Here is a 19,851-nt window from a genome sequence, read left to right as displayed (position 1 = left end):
ACTTGGCTATTAATTATATATATATATATATATATATATATATATATATATATATATAACAAATAAACATATATAGAGATATTAAAGCCCATTTTAGTAATTATATACTAAAAATAAATTTTGATTACAAGTTTTCAAATATTATTTTAAAACCAATTTTCTAATATTTGTTATCCAAATACAAATCTACAAGAAATTCTCATTTACTTAAAATGAAATCTGTAAATCACATTGATCCAAAATCAACTTTACATACACATATCCAAACACGACTCAATTCCTAGGACAAAACCTATAATAAAAGATCCTACTTTTATGCAGACCTCAAACCATGCAAGAAACTAACAAGAAGAAATCAATATTTTGGGTGAAACCACTAATAATACATTTGCAAGTGTCACTTTCCACATTTCATCACCTTGTCATAGAGCTGCCCTCATAGCCCCTTTGGCAGCCTCACGTCTCATTTCTGCAGCTTTTCCACTGCCTCGAAAGTACATGTACACTTGCTGCAAATATAAATTAAATATCATAGAAGAAAGTAGTAGTTTCAAGAGATAACAAGAAGGTGATTCTAGGAAGATTAAAACCTGAATAACCCAAATGCTCAATAGTGATTCAATGCAAAAAAATCCAAATCCAATGAAGTATAATATCTGTAATTCAACGCAACTATTAGCATAATTTCAATATGTAGCGGAAAATTATACAACTAAAGAAAAATGGTGGCATATTAGAAGCCAAAAAAAGTAACACAATTAGTACTTACCCCAACCACTAGATTGTAGTCCAATACCTCAAATGCAGGCAAAATACCTCTGTCCATAATATAAAATTACACAACACAATCATTAATTCAAGTAAAAAAACCACCACAATGCAAAAAAGAAAAGTATAACAAATATCAATAACAAAACCGATAAAAGTGATATTATAATAAACATGTCTTTAGCTCAACACAACAATATGAAGAAAAAATATGATGAGATAATCATTAAGTCAAGTGTAATAGAGACAAAGTCGTGTCATATAGAGTGCATCAAAAAGATGATTGTTCAATAAAATAGTTTAGGGACAATTTATTTAGTTTGATAATGAATCGCATAAAAATAAACATATCAAGAGGTAATAAATAGAGCAATTTCCACATGTTGTAAAGTATGGGTAACGTATTAATCTTTTGCTCACCTCTAACATACTAAATTAACAAAAGGTAATTAAAGTAGGGTGTGTGAAAAATCTAAATAAATTTTAACTAATTTATAAATGATTTGATTAATGTTAAAAAATTTGATCTATTTAGTGAAAGAAAATACGAACCAATCTATTTTGTAAAATTAGTTCGGTTATCCAATCAATTTTTATAAAATGGATCGATTCGATTTAATTAATTAATTAATTAATTTTTAAAAATTTATATATGAATAAAAAGTGGATAAATGTATTACATCAAACTAATTCAATTTTAAAAAATCTTATCTATATTTTAAAAAAATCAAATCGATTTACTTTATAAAAATTGAATCAATTAATTAATTCACTTTTATAAAATAAATTAACTTGGTTTAATTTGAACTTTTCAAAAATTTAATTTATGAACACCCGTAAATTAAAGAATAGTGTTAAGTATTAATGGAATATAGTGTTTATTATAAAGAAACTCACGTAAGAGATTTTCCTTTAAATATCATCGGAGGAGCAACTGCCGCAAAAACGCAAAAAAGAATGTGCACCTGCTTGGAAAGAATAGGATAATAGATAAAAACACTTAACAAAATTAGTGTAAATGAATGAGTACAAGTAGAAAGTATTTAACATTTACCCCATATGACAAGAAAAACCAACTAAACCTTAGAGCACTATCCGTCCTGTAACACAAAAGTACAAAATATAACATTCTAATTCAAAATGTTATTAAAATCATAGAAAAAAAACCCAAAATCATTCAACTAAAACTATTAATGTTCACAATAATAATATTTCGCAGTGTAAATTTTGCATCCACAAGCCTTTCACAATATTGTCATCTATTAGCTTGCATATTTCCCACAAATTCCCCATATATACATGCAACTACCAAAAAAAACAAAAACTTGGATTTGCATGCCACATAATTTAGAAATATTGAAAACTACCTTGTAGCACGATATAAGGGACGATACCACGTCACATAAGATGCTGGAACTCCAGAAATAAAGTATATGATCGAAAGAAACCAAATAGAAATACCTACAAGGTTAGATAAATTTGTGTAAACAACATGACCCTACTATGTTTAATGGTTCATATCTAGGTGTAAAACAAACCTTCTCCTTTGACCCAAGCAGTAGTAACTGCTGCAATGTTCCATAAAAGACATATAATCAACCCTGCAAATTTTTACAAAGTTTAAAACTAAAATATGGATTGTAATTAAAGAATTTTAAATGCATTTTACTAACATATAAAAAATAGAAATATATGAAACAAAAAGTTATGTAGCATTTAAAAAAAAAAATTATTTAAATTATAATTTTGAGCATATGTGAACATGAATAGAATCTGTAACTTCCTTTTTGTCTAACACTTTAATCAATATTGAAATCATTGATTAAAAAAACTATTAACTAATTATTATCAAAAAAAATAAGTAGTTATGACTAAAATATAACCTATAACAAAAATATTATAGACTTCAACATACCTAACCATGTTGTAAATGCAACATATTGAATTGATTGAAGATGTATTGGTATTTCATTTGCAATATCATGATGAATGATAGGTAAAAATGGTGGCCAATTTTTCTCCTCAATAACTATTCCAGCTGCAAACAAAAAATAGTGTAAACCACCAATCTAAAGACATATTACTCCTTTAAAACTCTAAGTATAAATAAACTTGAAATACCTCGTGCTATAGCATCTTCCTTTCGTTTTAGTTCCTATAAATCATCATAAGATCATGCATTACTTGACTAACACAAAATATCTTACATATGCAATATAGCCAAGTTAACTACTTACAACTTGGTTAAAAGTATGATATTTCTCTTTTTAGGGTAAGAAACAAAAACTCAGGTGAAGTATTATTACTAATGTACAAATAATAATTTGTATGCATCAAGGAAATTACAATAATTCACTTTTACTACCAATTGGTAACATGTTATTTATTAACATAAAACTGATAGAAACACTAATAATTATAAGCTCCTATGTAAAATAACAATAAAAACATTGAATATTTCGATCTAAGTTTCTAACTTAGTAATAAAATGAGTATTAAAGTTATCAAATAAGAGTTAAAGATAATGACCTGTTCCCTTCTTTTCAATTCAGCCTCTCTAGCTTGAAGCTCCTTCTCTTTCGCTTTAAGGTCCTGTAGGGGAAATGTACATAATTAAATATTTGATAAACATTAATACAACATAATTTTGACATTAATTTATTCATATATTTACATAATATGGTCCACCTTTTCGGTATCGAGAGGAATGTCAACCGTTGTTGCCCGATCGTAAGGCTCGGGAGACAAGGGTGAAAGTTTTGATGATGCATGTCCTGGATTCTATTTATAAAATAAAAATAAAAATAAAGGTAATAAATAAATAAGACAATATCATGAATTTGTACATCGACAATTTCATAACTTTATAGCCAATTAAACATTCAACTCCAAACCAACAAGAACATCTTAAGATAGTATTCCAACAAAACTAGGTATACCAACTTGTTCAATCTTTTTCAAAGGAAGATTTGTTCCAAGAACTTGTATTTTTCAAATTCTTAATTTTAAAGATTCTACCTACAAATCCTACATTCAAATAATAACTGATTAGGCAAACTTATAATTATGTCTTTAAACTTCCCTGTTAATAATAATGTCTTACATGAATCTAAAACTACACGAGGGTAGAATTTGATTTTTCCAAACATATTCATGTTATTTTATAGTTTTTATAATAGGCTATGACAAAAGGGTAGAATCTCTTGCTTCAAAAGAGTTCTATTTATCCTTACTTCTTCTATGTTAATTTTGTCTTACATCTTTTGCTACACTAACATTGTGTTGCCATCCATATATACAACTTTTGTTACTAAGGTTAATCTTAGCCAAAAGGTTGGAAAGGTGCATGTTTGCTTGTCTCGGAAAAGTTGCTCCAAATATTATATTAAGAATTATCACTATGTTGATGGTCATGGCGTACCACTTTTACTCCTACAATCTAGACAACTTACTAATAACAATTTAGCATCTTACAAATACAAATTCCTTTAATAATAGACTAAAACAAATTAATTAATGTCAACAAGTCATTACTATAAAAGTAAAACAACCTCCATAAGACAACTAGACTAAATCTTTTGTCTTTTGGAAACATAAAAAGTATACCAAGTATCTAATATTTAAATTATAAAAAAAAAGCTTTTTTGAAGCTATAGATATTGAAACTGGTTAAGAAACTATGAAGTATATATGAGACACCCTTGCTTAATCAAAATACAAATGATACAAATTGAAATTTGAAGCAACTGGTGCTTCCTTTTGTTTGCCAAAATATGATAAAAAAAATGAAGTTATAATTGTACGTTTACATAATAGTAATAATAGTAATGACATGTAAGAAGAAGCCTACGTTAGAATATGATGCACCACCACCACGATTTGATAGCCCGGATGCTTTTCCTTTAGCACCTCCGTCCTAATAGAAAACAAACTTTAGCACCAACTTTTAGATGTTAATATAACGAGGAATGTTATAATAATATTAGTATAATTTTTACTAAGTATTACATCACTTAATAATTCTATATTAAATATGAATTTTGTAAATTTAACTATTAGATTGTAAGTTCTTTACTCTTAGATCATATATACAAAATTTTATATTAGTCCAAGATGATTTGATACTTCATTCTTATAAAACAAAATTGGCGTAATATATTTATTTCAAAATATATTAAAATATGAACATTTTGATTACCTTCAAGTTGTTGTTTAATTTTAACAAAATTTAATATACAAATATAAAGTGATATGAACTTTCAATCCAACGGTTAGTTTTACAAAATTCACATTTAATATAAAGTTATTAAGTGGTGTAATACTTGGTAAAAGTTATACTGGTGTAATTATAACCCCCTCTAATATAATTATCAAAATATATAAAAATATTTTATCATATTAAGGTTTCATGTATGATTAGTTTCCGTATTTCTTCTATATCTATTAGGATTAATCACCACTTTTATCATCATCATTTTGTTTTCTTAATTAACTAAGATTATCATTAGTATAAGTAAAAGTTAGTATTATAGGCTTTAGGTTATCTAGTTTTTATGAAAATATAAATATATATTTTTTCTAATAATAATAATAATAAATAATTGAAACACTTTATGTTTTAAAAATGTCGGTTAGTGATTAAAATAACGCATTTGAACATTAATAAATATTCTTTTAAAAGTGTGTTAAAAGTGTGAACTTCTCTCATGTAGTGATTTGTATTTTCATTTTCGATGACCTTTTTTCTACAAGTGCCCAAAATAATTTAATGACATTAATTTGAATGAAATTTAATCTAATAGAAAAATATTCATAAATTTTGAATTTTGCAATCCATTTTTTTTTATTTTACCAAAAAAAATAACTTTTAAAATATTCAAGATATATTTTTTTTTTTATCTCATATTATATGTCTTATTATTTTTTTTAGTTTGCTTCAATAATACTTGTCACTTGAGTTTAATCTATACACATACACCACATTACTGCGGAGTATTTTCCATGAAGACATTCAATTGTTATTCATTCTCCGATCACGTCATAGCAATGAATAAAATGATATAGTAAAAACAATTAAATTCCATTAGATACACGTGTAAAAAAGCTTTTTTTTTTCTTTTTTTTTTAATTTACTAGCAACACATATAAATTAAATTCAACACTCAAATAGATTCGAATATATATTTTAATTTTTAATAAGAATACTATTTCCATGGTAATTCATGTAATTAATAATTTTCTTCTTAAATATATATTACCTTAGAAAAAAATACTTCATAACACAAAGAGTAAACAAATAAAGAACTAAGAACCAATTAAAATCATTATGTCGGTTAAGGTTGGGGTTTGACTGTTACAAAATAGTACGATTGTGATGGCAATCGCAACAGAGATGTTGCCATGGCATCGCATCCACAATCTAACATTTACTTAATAGAAATAGAGAATAAGTAAATCACGTAATCACTATGTAGCGTCATTTAAGAGAAACATTTGTTTTCAAATTTTTAGTTCACAAGATTTGAAACATGAACAAAGTGTACAATAATGAACAAGGTTCCAAGAATAAATCATATATATCATACATCATTTCGCATCAACGTTAATTACAAATTCACCATTGACACCACAAACACGAATCAAATAGACAAACATGCAAGCAAATATGTATTGCAGTTGCATGCAACATGAAACATGTAATTCAATAGACATGGGAATTTAATGAAGAGGGATAGGAATGAAACTTACGGCGAAGGGATTAACCTCTTCTTCAGCAAAGGGGTTGGTGTCGTAGCTACCCATGCCAAACACAAAGATATAGACAATGAGAAATCAAAATTAAGAGAGAAAGGAAAAATGAAAATGGATACAAGATTTGATGAGGAGGGAATGGCATAAAAAAAATGAGGAAAGATATTTGTTCATAGCTAGGGGAATAAAAATGAGTGGCTTCTCTTTGCTTTGCGATGTTGTTTGTTTTGTTAAGGCTAATGGGGAAAGAAAACTGAAGAGGAATGGAGAGAAACTAATTCTCGTTTTACCAACCAAAGGTGTTAGAAAACACACCAATGGAAGGATGAAAAATATTCATGCATCGTTCTACCTTATAACCAGCGTCCGTTCATATAATTTTTTTTTAATGTTTTATTGTGCAAGTAAATATTTCAAATAATTAAATATGTGAATATGACTAATATAATAATATTTGTTTCCTGGTAATTAAAATAACATAAATATAACAAGAAAGATTACTGACAACAAACTCTCTATACTTTTCTTTCATTTAGTGAAATTTATGTATAAAATAGAAAAAGTATTAAAAAATATATTGTTAATGTTTCTCATATATAATAACATAATATAAGTTATTGTGTTACAACATTTTTTTTTATTGTTAACTCTTCCATGGTCAATAACACTATTTTTTTTGTGTGTTGCAATTGAAAAATGTTAATAATATACTTTTTAAAAACATTTTTAATATATTCTTTATTATTGGTTAAAAATTTTCAAAATTATATAATTTTATGTATCTCACTCTTTATTTAATGAATCTCATTTACAATTTTATAATTTTTAATAATCTTTTACTAATAACAAAAGGTTTATTATAAAAAAAAATGTATTAGAAAATGGGTTAGTGTATTCGCAACTTTGTCGTTAATAGAGAAACAAACTCGAAAGTGCAGTCTATTCTTATTTGAAGGATGAGGCCATTTTGACACTAATTAAATTTAGATTTAAGATGAGATATCTGAATTTAAATTAATTCATGTAATTTTCATAAATATTAAGTTTAACTATTTATCTATTTTAGTATTGCTGAACTTTTTTCCTCAGATTTCCTACATTAGCTTATGACCTAATAATTTTAAAGTAAAAAGATTTTTTTTTACATAATTGTTATATCATCTATTTTATTTTTAGCTGAATATCAATTCATTATGAACATTTATCTTTTCGTCTAATAATACATATCATAAAAATATTTTGAAATTTTAAAAATTAAAATGATAATATTTAATTTTTAATTATGTATCAAAACATGATGACATGATAATGAATTAACATTATATTAAACTTGCATATATTTCTTAATAACTTTTTCATAATGTCTCCTCAATCCATTAAAAGAAATTTTCAGAAAATACTTTCTAAAAAGTATGTTTTTACTCTTCTAGTTTTTAGAAGTATGTTTTATAACTGAAAAGTACATTACGAAATTATATATTTCTTCATCTAAAAAATACTTTATGAAAATATATTTTTATCATTCCAAATTGATAGTTAGTACCGGAGGAAAACAAAAATAATGTTAAAAGAAGGAGGTGAGTGCTGAGAATAAAAATGCTGAGTGAACAATTTATAATAAAAAAAATGGCATTTGAGGAACAAATAAATTAAAAAATATATATAAAGAGTATGACAATTGTATCAATAACATATAATAAAGAAAATATACACATTTTTTTTATAGATGATTTTATCCTTAAACTTTTAAATAATAAAAAATAATATTAAAAATTAATCATTTCTATAAAAATAAGATTTAAATTCAAGATTTTTAGATTTAAAAATCAAATATAACACTAATTAATTTATCAAACATATTTTTAAATATTTTTATTAAATAAGATATAGAAGTAGAAAGTGTCCCGATCTCATTAATAAACGGATGTGTACTTAATAAAAAGCCCGATTCCTTGTCATTATTTCTAGCTTTTTACGAATTGGACGTTCTTTTATGCTTTCCGGTTACGATTTCCATACGTGTCCAAACACGCGCTACAACTAATATACAAATACCGCATCATCTTAGACAGGCGTTTTCTACTTTACTAAGAACAAATATTTATATAAATAACAATGCTTGAATGTGTATAGATACAAGGATTATCAAAATTTCATCAAGGATTAACATGAAATCACCAACTAGGATGCACAATGAAACTATCAACAATATGGAAGCAATCATCAAAGAAATGGGCACATCAACATGGTATGGTTTAATGAAGCATTAAATGATCATATGTATAATTATAAAATATAAACTTGACGAGTGCGAGGAGTGTTGGTAGCTACAATCCTCTGAAGCTGATGGCATGTGAATTTTGGATGGGTTAGTACTTCGAATATGGGGGGCATCTAATTGGGCCCCTCCTTGGGTGACATGCATATCTTAACCAGATGAGATTCTTTGCACACGTAATTCATGTTCAAATAACACCATTTCCATTATTCATTTGATTCATTTTGCTGAGATTCCTTCCTTATCATATTTATTAAGTACAAGACAACCTCTGACATTGCTGGCCTAAATTCTGGCTCCGACTGCATAAGACACATAGAAGGCCAAGAAATCAATTTCATGGCAAAGAGATTATTATTAGTAAGCAAAGTAACCCTCATGAGTGAAAGAAGCTCACCTGAACACATCTAGAAATAATGTCTGCAAAATTTGACAATGATTTAGCAGGGTAGTTTCCATTTAGAGAAGGATCAACCATCTTTGATAACGCATCAATGTCATGAAGTTGAGGAATAGCCCACCTCACCAGAAACTGCTCCCCTCGAGGGCGTTTCCTGTCCAAGATGTTCACAATACATGAATTAAATCCATAAATAAACGGAAATAAATGTTAAATTACTTGTTATCATAATTGTAATTTCGATTAATAAAAAAAAAATACTTGTTTTTGGCTCTCACTTGTCAAAAGACTGACGGCCTGTCAAAAGTTCTAACATAACCACTCCAAAGCTGTAGACATCGCTCTGGTATGTATAAATTCCTGACTCAAACTCTGGAGCTCCATAGCCATAAGCTGTTAGCAGTTGTCCTGAGAGCTGAAAATCCATGGAGTGTTATACAATGCAAATTTCACTGACAATTATTCTAATGAAATTCTATTCGCCATTGATATAATATAGTTACACCATACTTCAGAAGAAACAACCAAATACAAGTTAAAAAATGCATTTCACAGGAAGCATGTTCATGTAGGATGATTTTGAAAATTTCTTTCAATCTTTAGGATAAGTGTTATCAACATTCATACACCTATGCTAATCATTCCAGTTCAGAGTATGCTTCATAATGATGAGGGAGGAAAACCTTAAACATAAGACGAAATTACCACAATCAAATTAGGGAGGTTAGTCCGCACGAAATATGCATTTTCTTGCAGAATTTTTCTAACCAATGACCTTATAATGCCGAAACATATTTCATGCAATACCTAATAATCTCTTACCTGACTTACAGAACCTTTAGTTATTAATGGAGCCAAACCACAATCAGATACACGCACAGAAACATCATCATCAAGGAGAATGTTGGCAATCTTGAAATTTCTGTGTACAACAGGTGGCTGACACTGCTCATGCAAATACCTAGTCAGAGGACAAATTACAGTGTTAGATTTAGAAAGTTCCACATCAAGACATATTATGGAGAACTATGATTATATGAACTTAAACTTCAAAAAGTTCTAGCATAAATACTATAACGATACCAAGTTTCTAGCAAAAAAGTTCCATCATTAAATTAATCCACTGCGAATACTTGAAAACTCTGGCCAGACAAATTAAATTAGAAAATGGAAACATTGAATCCATTAGACACAACAAATCAACAGATAGGGGCAAGCAAATATTTTTCCTTAATGTCAACACTTGATGGTTAATTGACTTACTCTAAGGCTCTAGCTGCCCCAAGTGCTATTCGAATGCGAGTATTCCATGACAGCCTTGTTTTGAATTCATCATCTGAATGGAGTGCATCCTGCAGCGACCCATTACTGCAATACTCATAAATTAGAAGCCTTTGACCATACTCTGCACAGTACCCAAGAAGCTCAACAATATTTGCATGCCGGATTCTGTCAATACTGTTTACCAATTCAAGAAACTCATCATCTGCTTGGTGTTCAGAAACTCTCTTATCTAGTTTCTTCACAGCAAGTATCTAACAATTCAGAGAAAGAGTAAGTGTCAAGATTTTAATCCAGTGACAATATAAATGTAATTTACAAGACTATTTGAGCAAATGAAACAGAAATAGAGAAACTTGAATCAAAATGCAATTCAAACATATCAGTAGTTAAACATGTGATAAAATAAATATCATCTATCCAGATAAAGGAACATTTAAGACTACACAAAAAGATAGAATATTAACATAATCATTTGTAGCTACCTAAAGGTGATAAAAGTTCACAAAACTAGATATAAGCCTTAACAACGAAATTCGCAGGGGATACACACAAAAATCCAGTACATTCCATACACATCAATGCAATTAATAAGAAACAATCCTACCTTTCCATCAGGAAGCTCTGCCCTATACACACTCCCCAGCATGCCTAAACCTATAAGATTGTCTTGAGAAAAGCTATTTGTATACTGTTGAAGGGATGCAATGGTGAAAGTTTTTGCAAAAGTGGGAACTGGACTTTTTTTGGGATGATTGATGTTAGCCTCTCTGTGGAATGGGGTTGGTTCAACAGTCACCCTCTCATTTGAAAGTGGTGGAGGTGGTGGTGGTGGAGAAGGCATTGAATATGCATCTAGAGCACTCATATCTATCTCATGATCTAACAGCTTTGGGATTGTTCCCATTCTTTGTTCGTCATTTTCTTTCTGGACTTGTGGCTTTGAAATAGGCCTCACTCTCCTTGTCTCCTCTTGATGATCCCCTTTCGGCCTCACAACAGCACCTTTAGGTACTATTAAGAGAAAGAAAAAAATGTTTAGAAAGTGCAATGGTTATATCAATGAAATCCTGACAAGGAAATTAAATGTTAGAAACAAAATTAAGAGACCAAAATTTTTATTTATTTGCCTTTCTCAGTTTGATTAGGTGGTTGGACTAAATCCCCATATTCCCTACGATTCTGTGTTTCACCTCCATATACACCAACTTGATGTTGCTTGGAGCTTCTGTCAACCCGTTCTCTTCTGCTACATCTTGGAACAAAGAGAAGAAGACCCAATACTACAATAATAAACACCAATATACTAGAAATAGATATCCAAACCACCCTTTTGGTGTTTTTATTCGATTTCCCAGAATTTGATTCCTTTGCTGAAGTTGGTCCCTTAGTTGGTTTAGTAGGTATACGTCCAGGTGGTGGTGCTATAACTGGAGAATGAGGTGCATGTGTTGGAGCTATAGTAGCATTACCATTAAGATTAAATGGGTTTCCATCATTTCTGTATAAAAAAAATCACCATGAGTTCTTGAGGCGCCAAAGTTACAAATATATAATATATATCACTCACATTTTCTGACATGACAGAAATCAGCTAAGGAACAGAGAATGAAGGAAACTTTGATCAAGGAATAAACACTTCATTTTTCTCAGACAGATACAAATAGCTGCAATAACACTAACATCACCACCTTGGAGTCCTGTTACTGGTCCAGTGCACCAACTACCAATAGTCTAGTGACCACTTTCTTCAGTCAAGCCTACTCGTTACCATTATCTTTATTTTGGCAGGTATCATTGTCTTTTTTCATATCCAATCCAATTTAAATTACAAAGGAAAAACACTTGCACATTTATCAGGCCAATAAATACAAATTTCAAGCACTATTATCATACACAATATTTCCCAACATACATGAGTCCTTTGCCAAAAGTTATATGAAAAGTTTATTTGAGAGCAAAAGCACACAAGAAAAAAAAAATGCATACCTTGTTAAATGTGCACTGACTGTTACACATCTGAAATTATGTCTCTAAACCTTGACTAAGGACTAACTTATATTACAATACATGTGTAGTTTCAAATGCTTGGCTGTATAAAGGGAGCCACAATCTAATTGGCTACTTTTTGCAAAAAATATGAAGAAAGGAAAACTTCATGCCTAAGCTCTTTTTTGTGCTTAATTGCAACACTGAACATTTTGTAATTAACAGGATAACATATATTTTCATAAAAATGTATTCCAATTCACACAAGTTCGTGTCCATCTTCACATTTTTGTAGCTCAGGAATTATCTCATTTAAGTATAAAAAATAATCTTTATTTTTAAGGATTTCACCTGAAGTTTGGGATCATTAACAACTTCGGAGGTATTGGTCCGGCAAACTGGTTGTTCTCAACGTTCCTGTTTAAATAGGGCAGAATAAGCACAAATTTGAAGAGAATTAATGTGGTTGAAAAATTAAAGACATCAAATTCTAAACAAATTTCAATTTTCCAAAAGCTCTACAACCCATATCAACAACAATTCTTTAAACCAACAGGTCATATAAATGATCCCTAGATTTTCACCTGATTTAAAACTTGGTTCCCTTAATTATTTTTCTGAATATTGGTTTCTATAGTTTCCTTCATTTGGATTTTGGTCCTTGCCATTTACAATAAGGTATTTGTCTACTATTTTTCACTTGTTTAGATTTTAATCATTATAAATTTTACTTATTAAGGTATTAGTCCCTATTTTAGGGAGAAATGATATTTAGAGTTTCCCATTATTAAAGCATTGGTCCCTTAGGGACCAGAGTCTAAATTGGTTGAAACTAAAGGAACTAATTATTTATTTTAACCAAATTAATATCATACAAAATTTATATGAAACATGGTCAAGAGAAGTACAAATCTTGCAGTGGAAGGTCTTGTAAGACATTGAGGATCCCAGACAAATTATTGTTCTGTAAATGTCTGCCAATGAGAAAAAAGTTAGATTAAATGACAAAGCAGAGAAATAAGTTCAAAAAATATCATCTAATCAAGACTAAATACTCACACGCTGGTCAGAGCTGACAAATTCTCCATAGATGGAGGCAATTCCCCACTCAAATTGTTATTAGATAAATCTCTGCACAGCAGTTTGTGGTTCACCAAATAAGTTTTACATGTAATTCAATTTAATGTATACATAGCTGAAGAATCATTTGAAATTATTCCCTACAGATTGATCAATTGCGTGAGAGACTCAAATGCATCTGGTATTTCTCCTGTTAAAAGATTGTTGTTAAGTGACCTGAAAGGATAATACAATCTCAGTTAGATAAACTTGCATAACAGTTAAAATCAGCCATCATTAGAATTTGATATAAATACAAAAGAAGCAATAAACTCACATGTCAGTCAGTTCAGTCAATGTGGATAAAGAGGCTGGAATACTTCCAGTGAACTGGTTATCTGAAAGAAAGCTGCAAAAGCCCAAACCATTATGTTATTTTGCATAATGTGTTCGAAGAGATAGTATCACAAAGGTAAGTACCACATACAGGTGTTGTAAAGTGACTGGCAAACTGGATGGAATACTTCCCCCAATGTGATTGTTGTTTAGAACTCTGCCCCAGAAACATGTAAGAAACAGTAAAGATTATGCAGGAGAAACATTCAAAAGAATGACCACTGAAGTTCATGAACTTTGGAAATGCATTATAAATACATCCCACATTGACTTGCTCATGTCATGCACATGCCTGGGGACACACAGAAAGATGCAGAGAAAGCAAGCCAGCAAGAGTGGAGCAGAGAGAGAGAAAAAGAAGAGGCTATTTACATTGCTCTGATAGAAACAAAACCTCCCAAGCTATCACCTAGTTCTCCTCCCAAGTTTGCACCATTCAGAACTCTGTCATAAATTAAACAACAAAGAGCTAATGGTTATTTATTCTCTGTGAGATTCAATCAAAGTGAGGAAGAAGCAAGAGAAAAGTGATTACATACATTTCTTGTATGACTGAACCATTACATTGAACACCTTGCCACCCTTGTCCACAGGGGTCTCCCGCACTAGAAACCCACCCAGGAAGAATAGGGTTGCCCAATGCAGTATATAAGCCATTAATTGCAGCAACTGCTCCAATTATAAAATTTTAGAACTCTAATAACAAACCACAGATAGATGAAAACAATCAAGAATGTGTACAACAGTAAACATCACTTTCCACTCCATACCACTGCCACACAATTCAGTAGCCCATTACACATTGGCCAAGAGGAAAGACAATTCAAAAAAGTAGCTATATAATAATGATTTCAATGAGAAATGTTTGAGCACATTACATAAAAAGAGACACGGGAACACAATTATCATTTATCAACCCAAAGCATCACTGTAGAGGAAAATAGGTAAGACTAAAAAGGGACAGAATCATTACCATCAGATGGATCAGTGGCTGCAAGTGAAAACTGGACTATGCAGATCAACATAAATCCCAATAGAACTTGTCCATGGATCTTCACTCTCTTGTACAGTGAACCGGATCTCTCCTCACCCATTTTGCCAAACTCAACGTTAATCTTCGCCTTACCCTTTCCCTTTAAACCAATCACCAAACCATCCCGTCCTGAAAATTCAATCCCCCCAAAGAAAACCAAAACAAACCCATTATTCCACAAACACAAAAAATGCATAAAAAGAAAAAGTTTAGTTGAGTAGGATGAAATCTGAGAAAAGAATTGAACTTACTTAAGAGAGAAACTGAAGAAGGTCGAGAAGTAATGCCGAAAATCTCGAGATAATACAAAAACAAAAAATGAAGGTTTGTAGAGTCTGCAAATAAACTTAACGGCTAAGATTCGGAGCTTATTTAGTAGTTTGAGTGGTGAACGGAAGCACAGACTGCATTACTAAGCTTTTGGCATATATAATATAATAATTATCATCATATAATTATAATAATGATGAAAGTGATTAAAAATTGTGGAAAAAACCCTAGGCGTTTGAAAAAGCTGAAAACAAGAGAAAAGGCAAAGGGACGAGAAAAAGTTCTGCTCTGAAACAAACAGAGACACAAACACACACACACACACACACTCTACAAACTAGAGAAGTGAAATGAGGGTGTGATGTGTAATGTGTTGTTTGGAGTGTGTGTGGTGTTGGAAGGGTGAAATTACCGTTGTTGCTACGCTCCCTCGTCGACGCGTACGGTTTGTTTGTTTCAGTACCATGCGATGCTGCCCATGTTTGATGTGTTATAATAATGGAGTGCTCGTGTCCCTTTGTCGCTCTGTTACAACCGGTCAATTATTATTTGTCAAATTAGAATATGTTCTCGCATAAAGAACAAGTACATATTGGATTAGTAGTGACAAGGACGAGTGATGTATTTGTTAGTATGTAACGTATCGTATGTCATGCGATTACATGCTGTAGCTGTACTACTCATTAAATTCAAAAACAAAAATTATAGCTTATTGCTCTATCTTTTTCACCATTTATTTGTTACTATGTAAATTTTATTTGAGATAATAACTCTAAAGTTCTTAATGAAACTGTGCATTATTGTTTTTTTAAATAATTTTAATGGGGTATTTTATCTTACTTTTTTATTTATAAAAACTTAAACTCAATACCAGTTCCACTAGACATTCACTTACAAAAACTCTGAATAGTTAGGTGTGTTTCTTTATTGTATAACCAAGACTTAACAGTGTGTTAAACATATCTTTTTTTAATAAATTTTTTTATTAAGATGATAAAATTGTCTAATATTTATTTTTAAATAAATTAAGTGTATTAAATATTTCTCAACAAATATTGTTGAAATATTTGTTAACCAAGATGCTTACTCTTGTTAATTACTAACATTATTGATTAATTTATCTGTCATTATGCGGTGACGGAGTGCTCACTTTAATATAGTGATGGAGACCGGGGTCTGGCAATAGCATTTTTGTACTAGTGTAACTTTTCTGCATTATCAATATATATATATATTATTGATTAATTTTATATAAATATATATAACATAAATAGTTATTGTAAAAATAAATAATAATGTTTGTACTTCTTTTTTTAATTTCTTCTTTTTGTTTATATTGGCGATTAATTCGTTGACTAATAATTTATCTTCAATATATTTTTCATTAATTTTCCTATTTACTAAATGTAAAAATATTAAATATTCATTATATTTTTAAGGTATTAAGTATATTTATTTCTATATTTAATATTTATTTATGAAGTATTACATAGAAAGATTTGACGGAAATAATTAAGAAGACTATAACATTAATTATTCTTTCCAAATATTTTAACTTTCTTACAATATGAGATATACTGATATTTATATTTCCTCATATTTACATTTAAAAATATTTTTAAATTTAATGTACATATGTTAAAAAGGACTACCTAGGGTGAACTTGATGAGGATGGTGTTCTCATTTCATATCTCTATACGTTGAAACGTTAAATATAAGCTTTTATATATAAATATTTATAGTATAAAAATAGATACATAATTTAATTAATATTTAATATAATATTAATCTATCAAATTTTTTAAAAAAATTAATTAAAATTTTATATTAAAAATTTGTAATTGAATTTTATATATATATATATATATATATATATATATATATATATATATATATATATTTAAAGGAGTGTCTAAGATTAAAATTGTTTATTATCCATAAAAATTGTTAGACTATTTTTTATAACCTCGTACTTGAACATCCATATTAAATTACTATTTCATGTAATCACATGCATGTATTAGGTTTTAATTTCTACATTTTAAAATTTTCTGCTTTTCCAAAACCTGTTACACATGGACAATGATGCATAAATGACTGTATAATATCAAATTTACAATTTTAGACATTCTATTTTTAATTATATAAAATATGTAATGTTTTTACCGGAATTTGTCGTAGGGACGATCTTCCAAGTAAGATTGGTGAGCCTACTTCTCGGGTACGCTAGTACTCCAAGATGGGGGTGGTACCTGCAAAAGAGACTCTGATGCTAAAGTTAGGGTTTGTATGAGTAATAGTCTCGTATAAGTAATGCACGTACCTTGGAGTGAATTAGGGTTGCTTTGGGCTCTGGGCCTGAGATAAGATATGATAGCGGATCTCGTCTAGGGTGAGATCTTCGGTAATCAGTGATTAGATAATGGATCTCGTATGGATGAGATCCTCGGGAATCAGTTGTGATTCACCTGAATGTCGAGCTGACGTTGTATGACGCGTGCCTGAGATCATCTTGCACTGTGGTGCCGAGCTTGGAGCTCGGCTTCGCGATACGGTCAGTACATGTAATTTCTGTCCTTTTTCTAAATACTCACATGTTGATTTTAAAATTATAAAATTGATTGTAACCTAACACTAATCAAATGATACAATAATTAATATTTAATAATATTTAAGATAAATTATATTTTTCATTTTTATTCTTATCTCAATTCCCCACTCTTATAAGAAAATAGGTAAAAAATAATAATAATGTATCATTTGGTTAAACATATATTTTTTCATGAAGAAAATTAATAGAGGTGAGTCCCACATACTTAAAGTTTTTAAGATCCTGAGTTGGTGAAGATTTTTGGGTTGCTAGACACAGAAAAAGCAGTTAGTTTTGAGTTGGATGGAGATGAAATTTTGAGGTTTAAGGGTAGAATTTGCCTACCTTAAGATTCTGAGTTGAAGAAGTCTGTGTTGGAGGAAGGTCACAAAAGTAAGTTTAACATACATCTTGGTATGACTAAGATGTACGAAGACCTCAAGACTAAATTTGGTCATCTACCATCACCGCTGCAGCGCTCAAATCAACGCTTTAGCGCTAGATTTCTACCAGCTTAGTTTCCTTTCCACGATCATGAATCCATGGCCATGGTTGCAAGTTTCTGCCACTCCATTTTTCCCCACGGCCATGGCTGTGAATCCACGACCATGGCTACAAGTTTCTGCCACTCTATTTGCCCCCACGGCCATGATTGTGAATCCACGGTCATGGTTACAAGTTTCTGCCACTCCATTTTCCCCCATGGCCATGGTTGTGAACCCACTGTCATGGGTGCAAGTTTCTACCACCACATTTTTCCCCAAGGCCATGGTTGTGAATCTATGGCCATGGTTGTGAATTTCTGCCACTTCATTTTTTCCTCACGACCATGGTTGTGAGTCTCACAATTTCTGAAATTCCATGGTTTTCACCTTTGATCCTCTCTTTCTCTTCACCAATCTTCCCTCTAAACATGATCTACGCTCAAAATCTCTACCCAATTTGTTCATACAACCAAAAAAACACAAGAAATTCAACATGCATGCAGCCAAATTCAAAGAAAATCATCAATGTTCAACCTTTCATCAAGAAACTAGAACCCCATTGTTCAACATGAAAATCACTTCGGAGTCATCCCCCATTTACAATTTTCAAAATCAAGTCTTAGTTTATTCAAACAACCTAACATGAAAATCAAAATCTCAAGTTTTCCAGCTTCCCTTACCTCAATCCCAAGCTCTACGAGGAAGAAGAAGAGAAGAACGAAGAAGAAGAATGAAGAAGGAGAATCCGTGCGACTCTGGTGCTCAAAGTCCTCAACTTCTCCTATTGCTCGGTACCTTGGTGAATCAAAATGAGAGGAATGAGTTCAACAACAAAGAAACATCAAGAATGCAATGGTTTTCCAGCACAACAAGTGAAGGTAAGTGAGTGAAGGAAAAAATATGAAAAGAGAAAGAAAGAGTAGAAGGAATAGAAAAGGGAATGAAAGTTTTGGATCTCACAAAAAACAAGTTATTCAACTGATTGTTATTGTATTTAAATACTAATACACCCCTTGAAAGTTGTTTTATTCAAATAATACATTCTAATGACTTTTATTTTTTTTTGTTGTATTTGAATAGCATACATGCTATTTGATTACAACCAAATAAACAAGTTTAGTTTATTCGAATGAAAGATTATTTTAATCAAATAAAAGAAAAAAAATAAAAAAGGTGTTAAATACAAATTAACTTAAAAGGATAAAATGTAATTTTTCAATTATTATTATTTTTTAATTCATTCAAATCAAACAACTTTATAATATTATTTTTTTAAAATCAAACAAACTCATTTTCATCATATTTGTTTACTTATATCTATTCACTTATTTTTCTTTTTCTTTTTTTATTTCTCTTTACCTTATTTTTCACTTATGAATTTCTTCGAAACCAACCACAATATTTATAACTGTGTACACTATTAAAAAATATTTGTTATTTTCTCGCTTGTTTTTTTTTTAACGAAGGCATATAATGCCTTTTTATTTCCTCCACTATTTAATAAAACCCATGAAACTAATATATTTAGTCTAAACTTTTATCGTTTGATA

At 30.0% G+C, this 19,851-nt stretch overlaps 2 protein-coding genes across 6 annotated transcripts; both read right to left on the bottom strand.

Moving 5' to 3' along the window:
- Positions 1 to 171: 171 nt before the first annotated feature.
- Positions 172 to 6,851, bottom strand: LOC109791157 (secretory carrier-associated membrane protein 1). Of its 3 annotated transcripts, XM_020350422.3 has the most exons (13): positions 6,517 to 6,850; positions 4,619 to 4,684; positions 3,457 to 3,549; positions 3,298 to 3,360; positions 2,890 to 2,923; positions 2,684 to 2,806; positions 2,307 to 2,369; positions 2,136 to 2,229; positions 1,823 to 1,868; positions 1,666 to 1,733; positions 770 to 818; positions 591 to 656; positions 174 to 509 (listed from the first exon to the last, which is right to left on the bottom strand). In XM_020350422.3, exons 1-13 carry the CDS (start codon positions 6,568 to 6,570, stop codon positions 423 to 425), a joined length of 906 nt encoding a protein of 301 aa, XP_020206011.1. In that variant the 5' UTR covers positions 6,571 to 6,850; the 3' UTR covers positions 174 to 422. The 3 variants fall into 3 exon arrangements, with proteins under 3 accessions (XP_082921255.1, XP_020206012.1, XP_020206011.1); XM_083065129.1 differs by lacking the exon at positions 3,457 to 3,549 and having other exon boundaries at positions 172 to 509; positions 6,517 to 6,851; XM_020350423.3 differs by lacking the exon at positions 4,619 to 4,684 and having other exon boundaries at positions 173 to 509.
- Positions 6,852 to 8,594: 1,743 nt separating this feature from the next.
- On the bottom strand, positions 8,595 to 15,786 carry SRF1 (STRUBBELIG-receptor family 1). Of its 3 annotated transcripts, XM_020350419.3 has the most exons (18): positions 15,638 to 15,786; positions 15,207 to 15,290; positions 14,896 to 15,084; positions 14,462 to 14,591; positions 14,295 to 14,366; positions 14,014 to 14,079; positions 13,864 to 13,935; positions 13,692 to 13,763; positions 13,527 to 13,598; positions 13,376 to 13,441; positions 12,819 to 12,884; positions 11,609 to 11,979; positions 11,086 to 11,492; positions 10,461 to 10,732; positions 10,020 to 10,158; positions 9,476 to 9,612; positions 9,195 to 9,351; positions 8,595 to 9,099 (listed from the first exon to the last, which is right to left on the bottom strand). In XM_020350419.3, exons 3-18 carry the CDS (start codon positions 15,014 to 15,016, stop codon positions 9,004 to 9,006), a joined length of 2,316 nt encoding a protein of 771 aa, XP_020206008.1. In that variant the 5' UTR covers positions 15,017 to 15,084; positions 15,207 to 15,290; positions 15,638 to 15,786; the 3' UTR covers positions 8,595 to 9,003. The 3 variants fall into 3 exon arrangements, with proteins under 3 accessions (XP_020206008.1, XP_020206009.1, XP_082921254.1); XM_020350420.3 differs by lacking the exon at positions 15,207 to 15,290 and having other exon boundaries at positions 15,638 to 15,781; XM_083065128.1 differs by lacking the exon at positions 15,638 to 15,786 and having other exon boundaries at positions 15,207 to 15,614.
- Positions 15,787 to 19,851: the final 4,065 nt, after the last annotated feature.

The sequence above is a fragment of the Cajanus cajan genome, chromosome 10 (assembly GCF_000230855.2).
Source record: "Cajanus cajan strain Asha chromosome 10, NIPB_CcT2T_4, whole genome shotgun sequence".
NCBI lineage: Eukaryota > Viridiplantae > Streptophyta > Magnoliopsida > Fabales > Fabaceae > Cajanus > Cajanus cajan.
The sequence above is the reverse complement of the archived record's forward strand: the minus strand, read 5'-3'. Positions and strand labels throughout refer to the sequence as shown.

Bases quoted from the DNA above. Each gene is read 5' to 3' on its own strand.
- LOC109791157 (XM_020350422.3), bottom strand. From the start codon at position 6,570: ATGGGTAGCTACGACACCAACCCCTTTGCTGAAGAAGAGGTTAATCCC. The intron at 2,807-2,889 runs GTATTTCAAGTT...TTTTGTTTGCAG, and splicing joins GGAAGATGCTATAGCACGAG to CTGGAATAGTTATTGAGGAG. The intron at 657-769 runs GTAAGTACTAAT...GTTGAATTACAG, and splicing joins ACTACAATCTAGTGGTTGGG to ATATTATACTTCATTGGATT.
- SRF1 (XM_020350419.3), bottom strand. From the start codon at position 15,016: ATGGGTGAGGAGAGATCCGGTTCACTGTACAAGAGAGTGAAGATCCAT. The intron at 9,613-10,019 runs GTAAGAGATTAT...ATGGATTTTCAG, and splicing joins CTAAAGGTTCTGTAAGTCAG to CTCTCAGGACAACTGCTAAC. The intron at 9,100-9,194 runs GTGAGCTTCTTT...TGTCTTATGCAG, and splicing joins TTATTTCTAGATGTGTTCAG to TCGGAGCCAGAATTTAGGCC.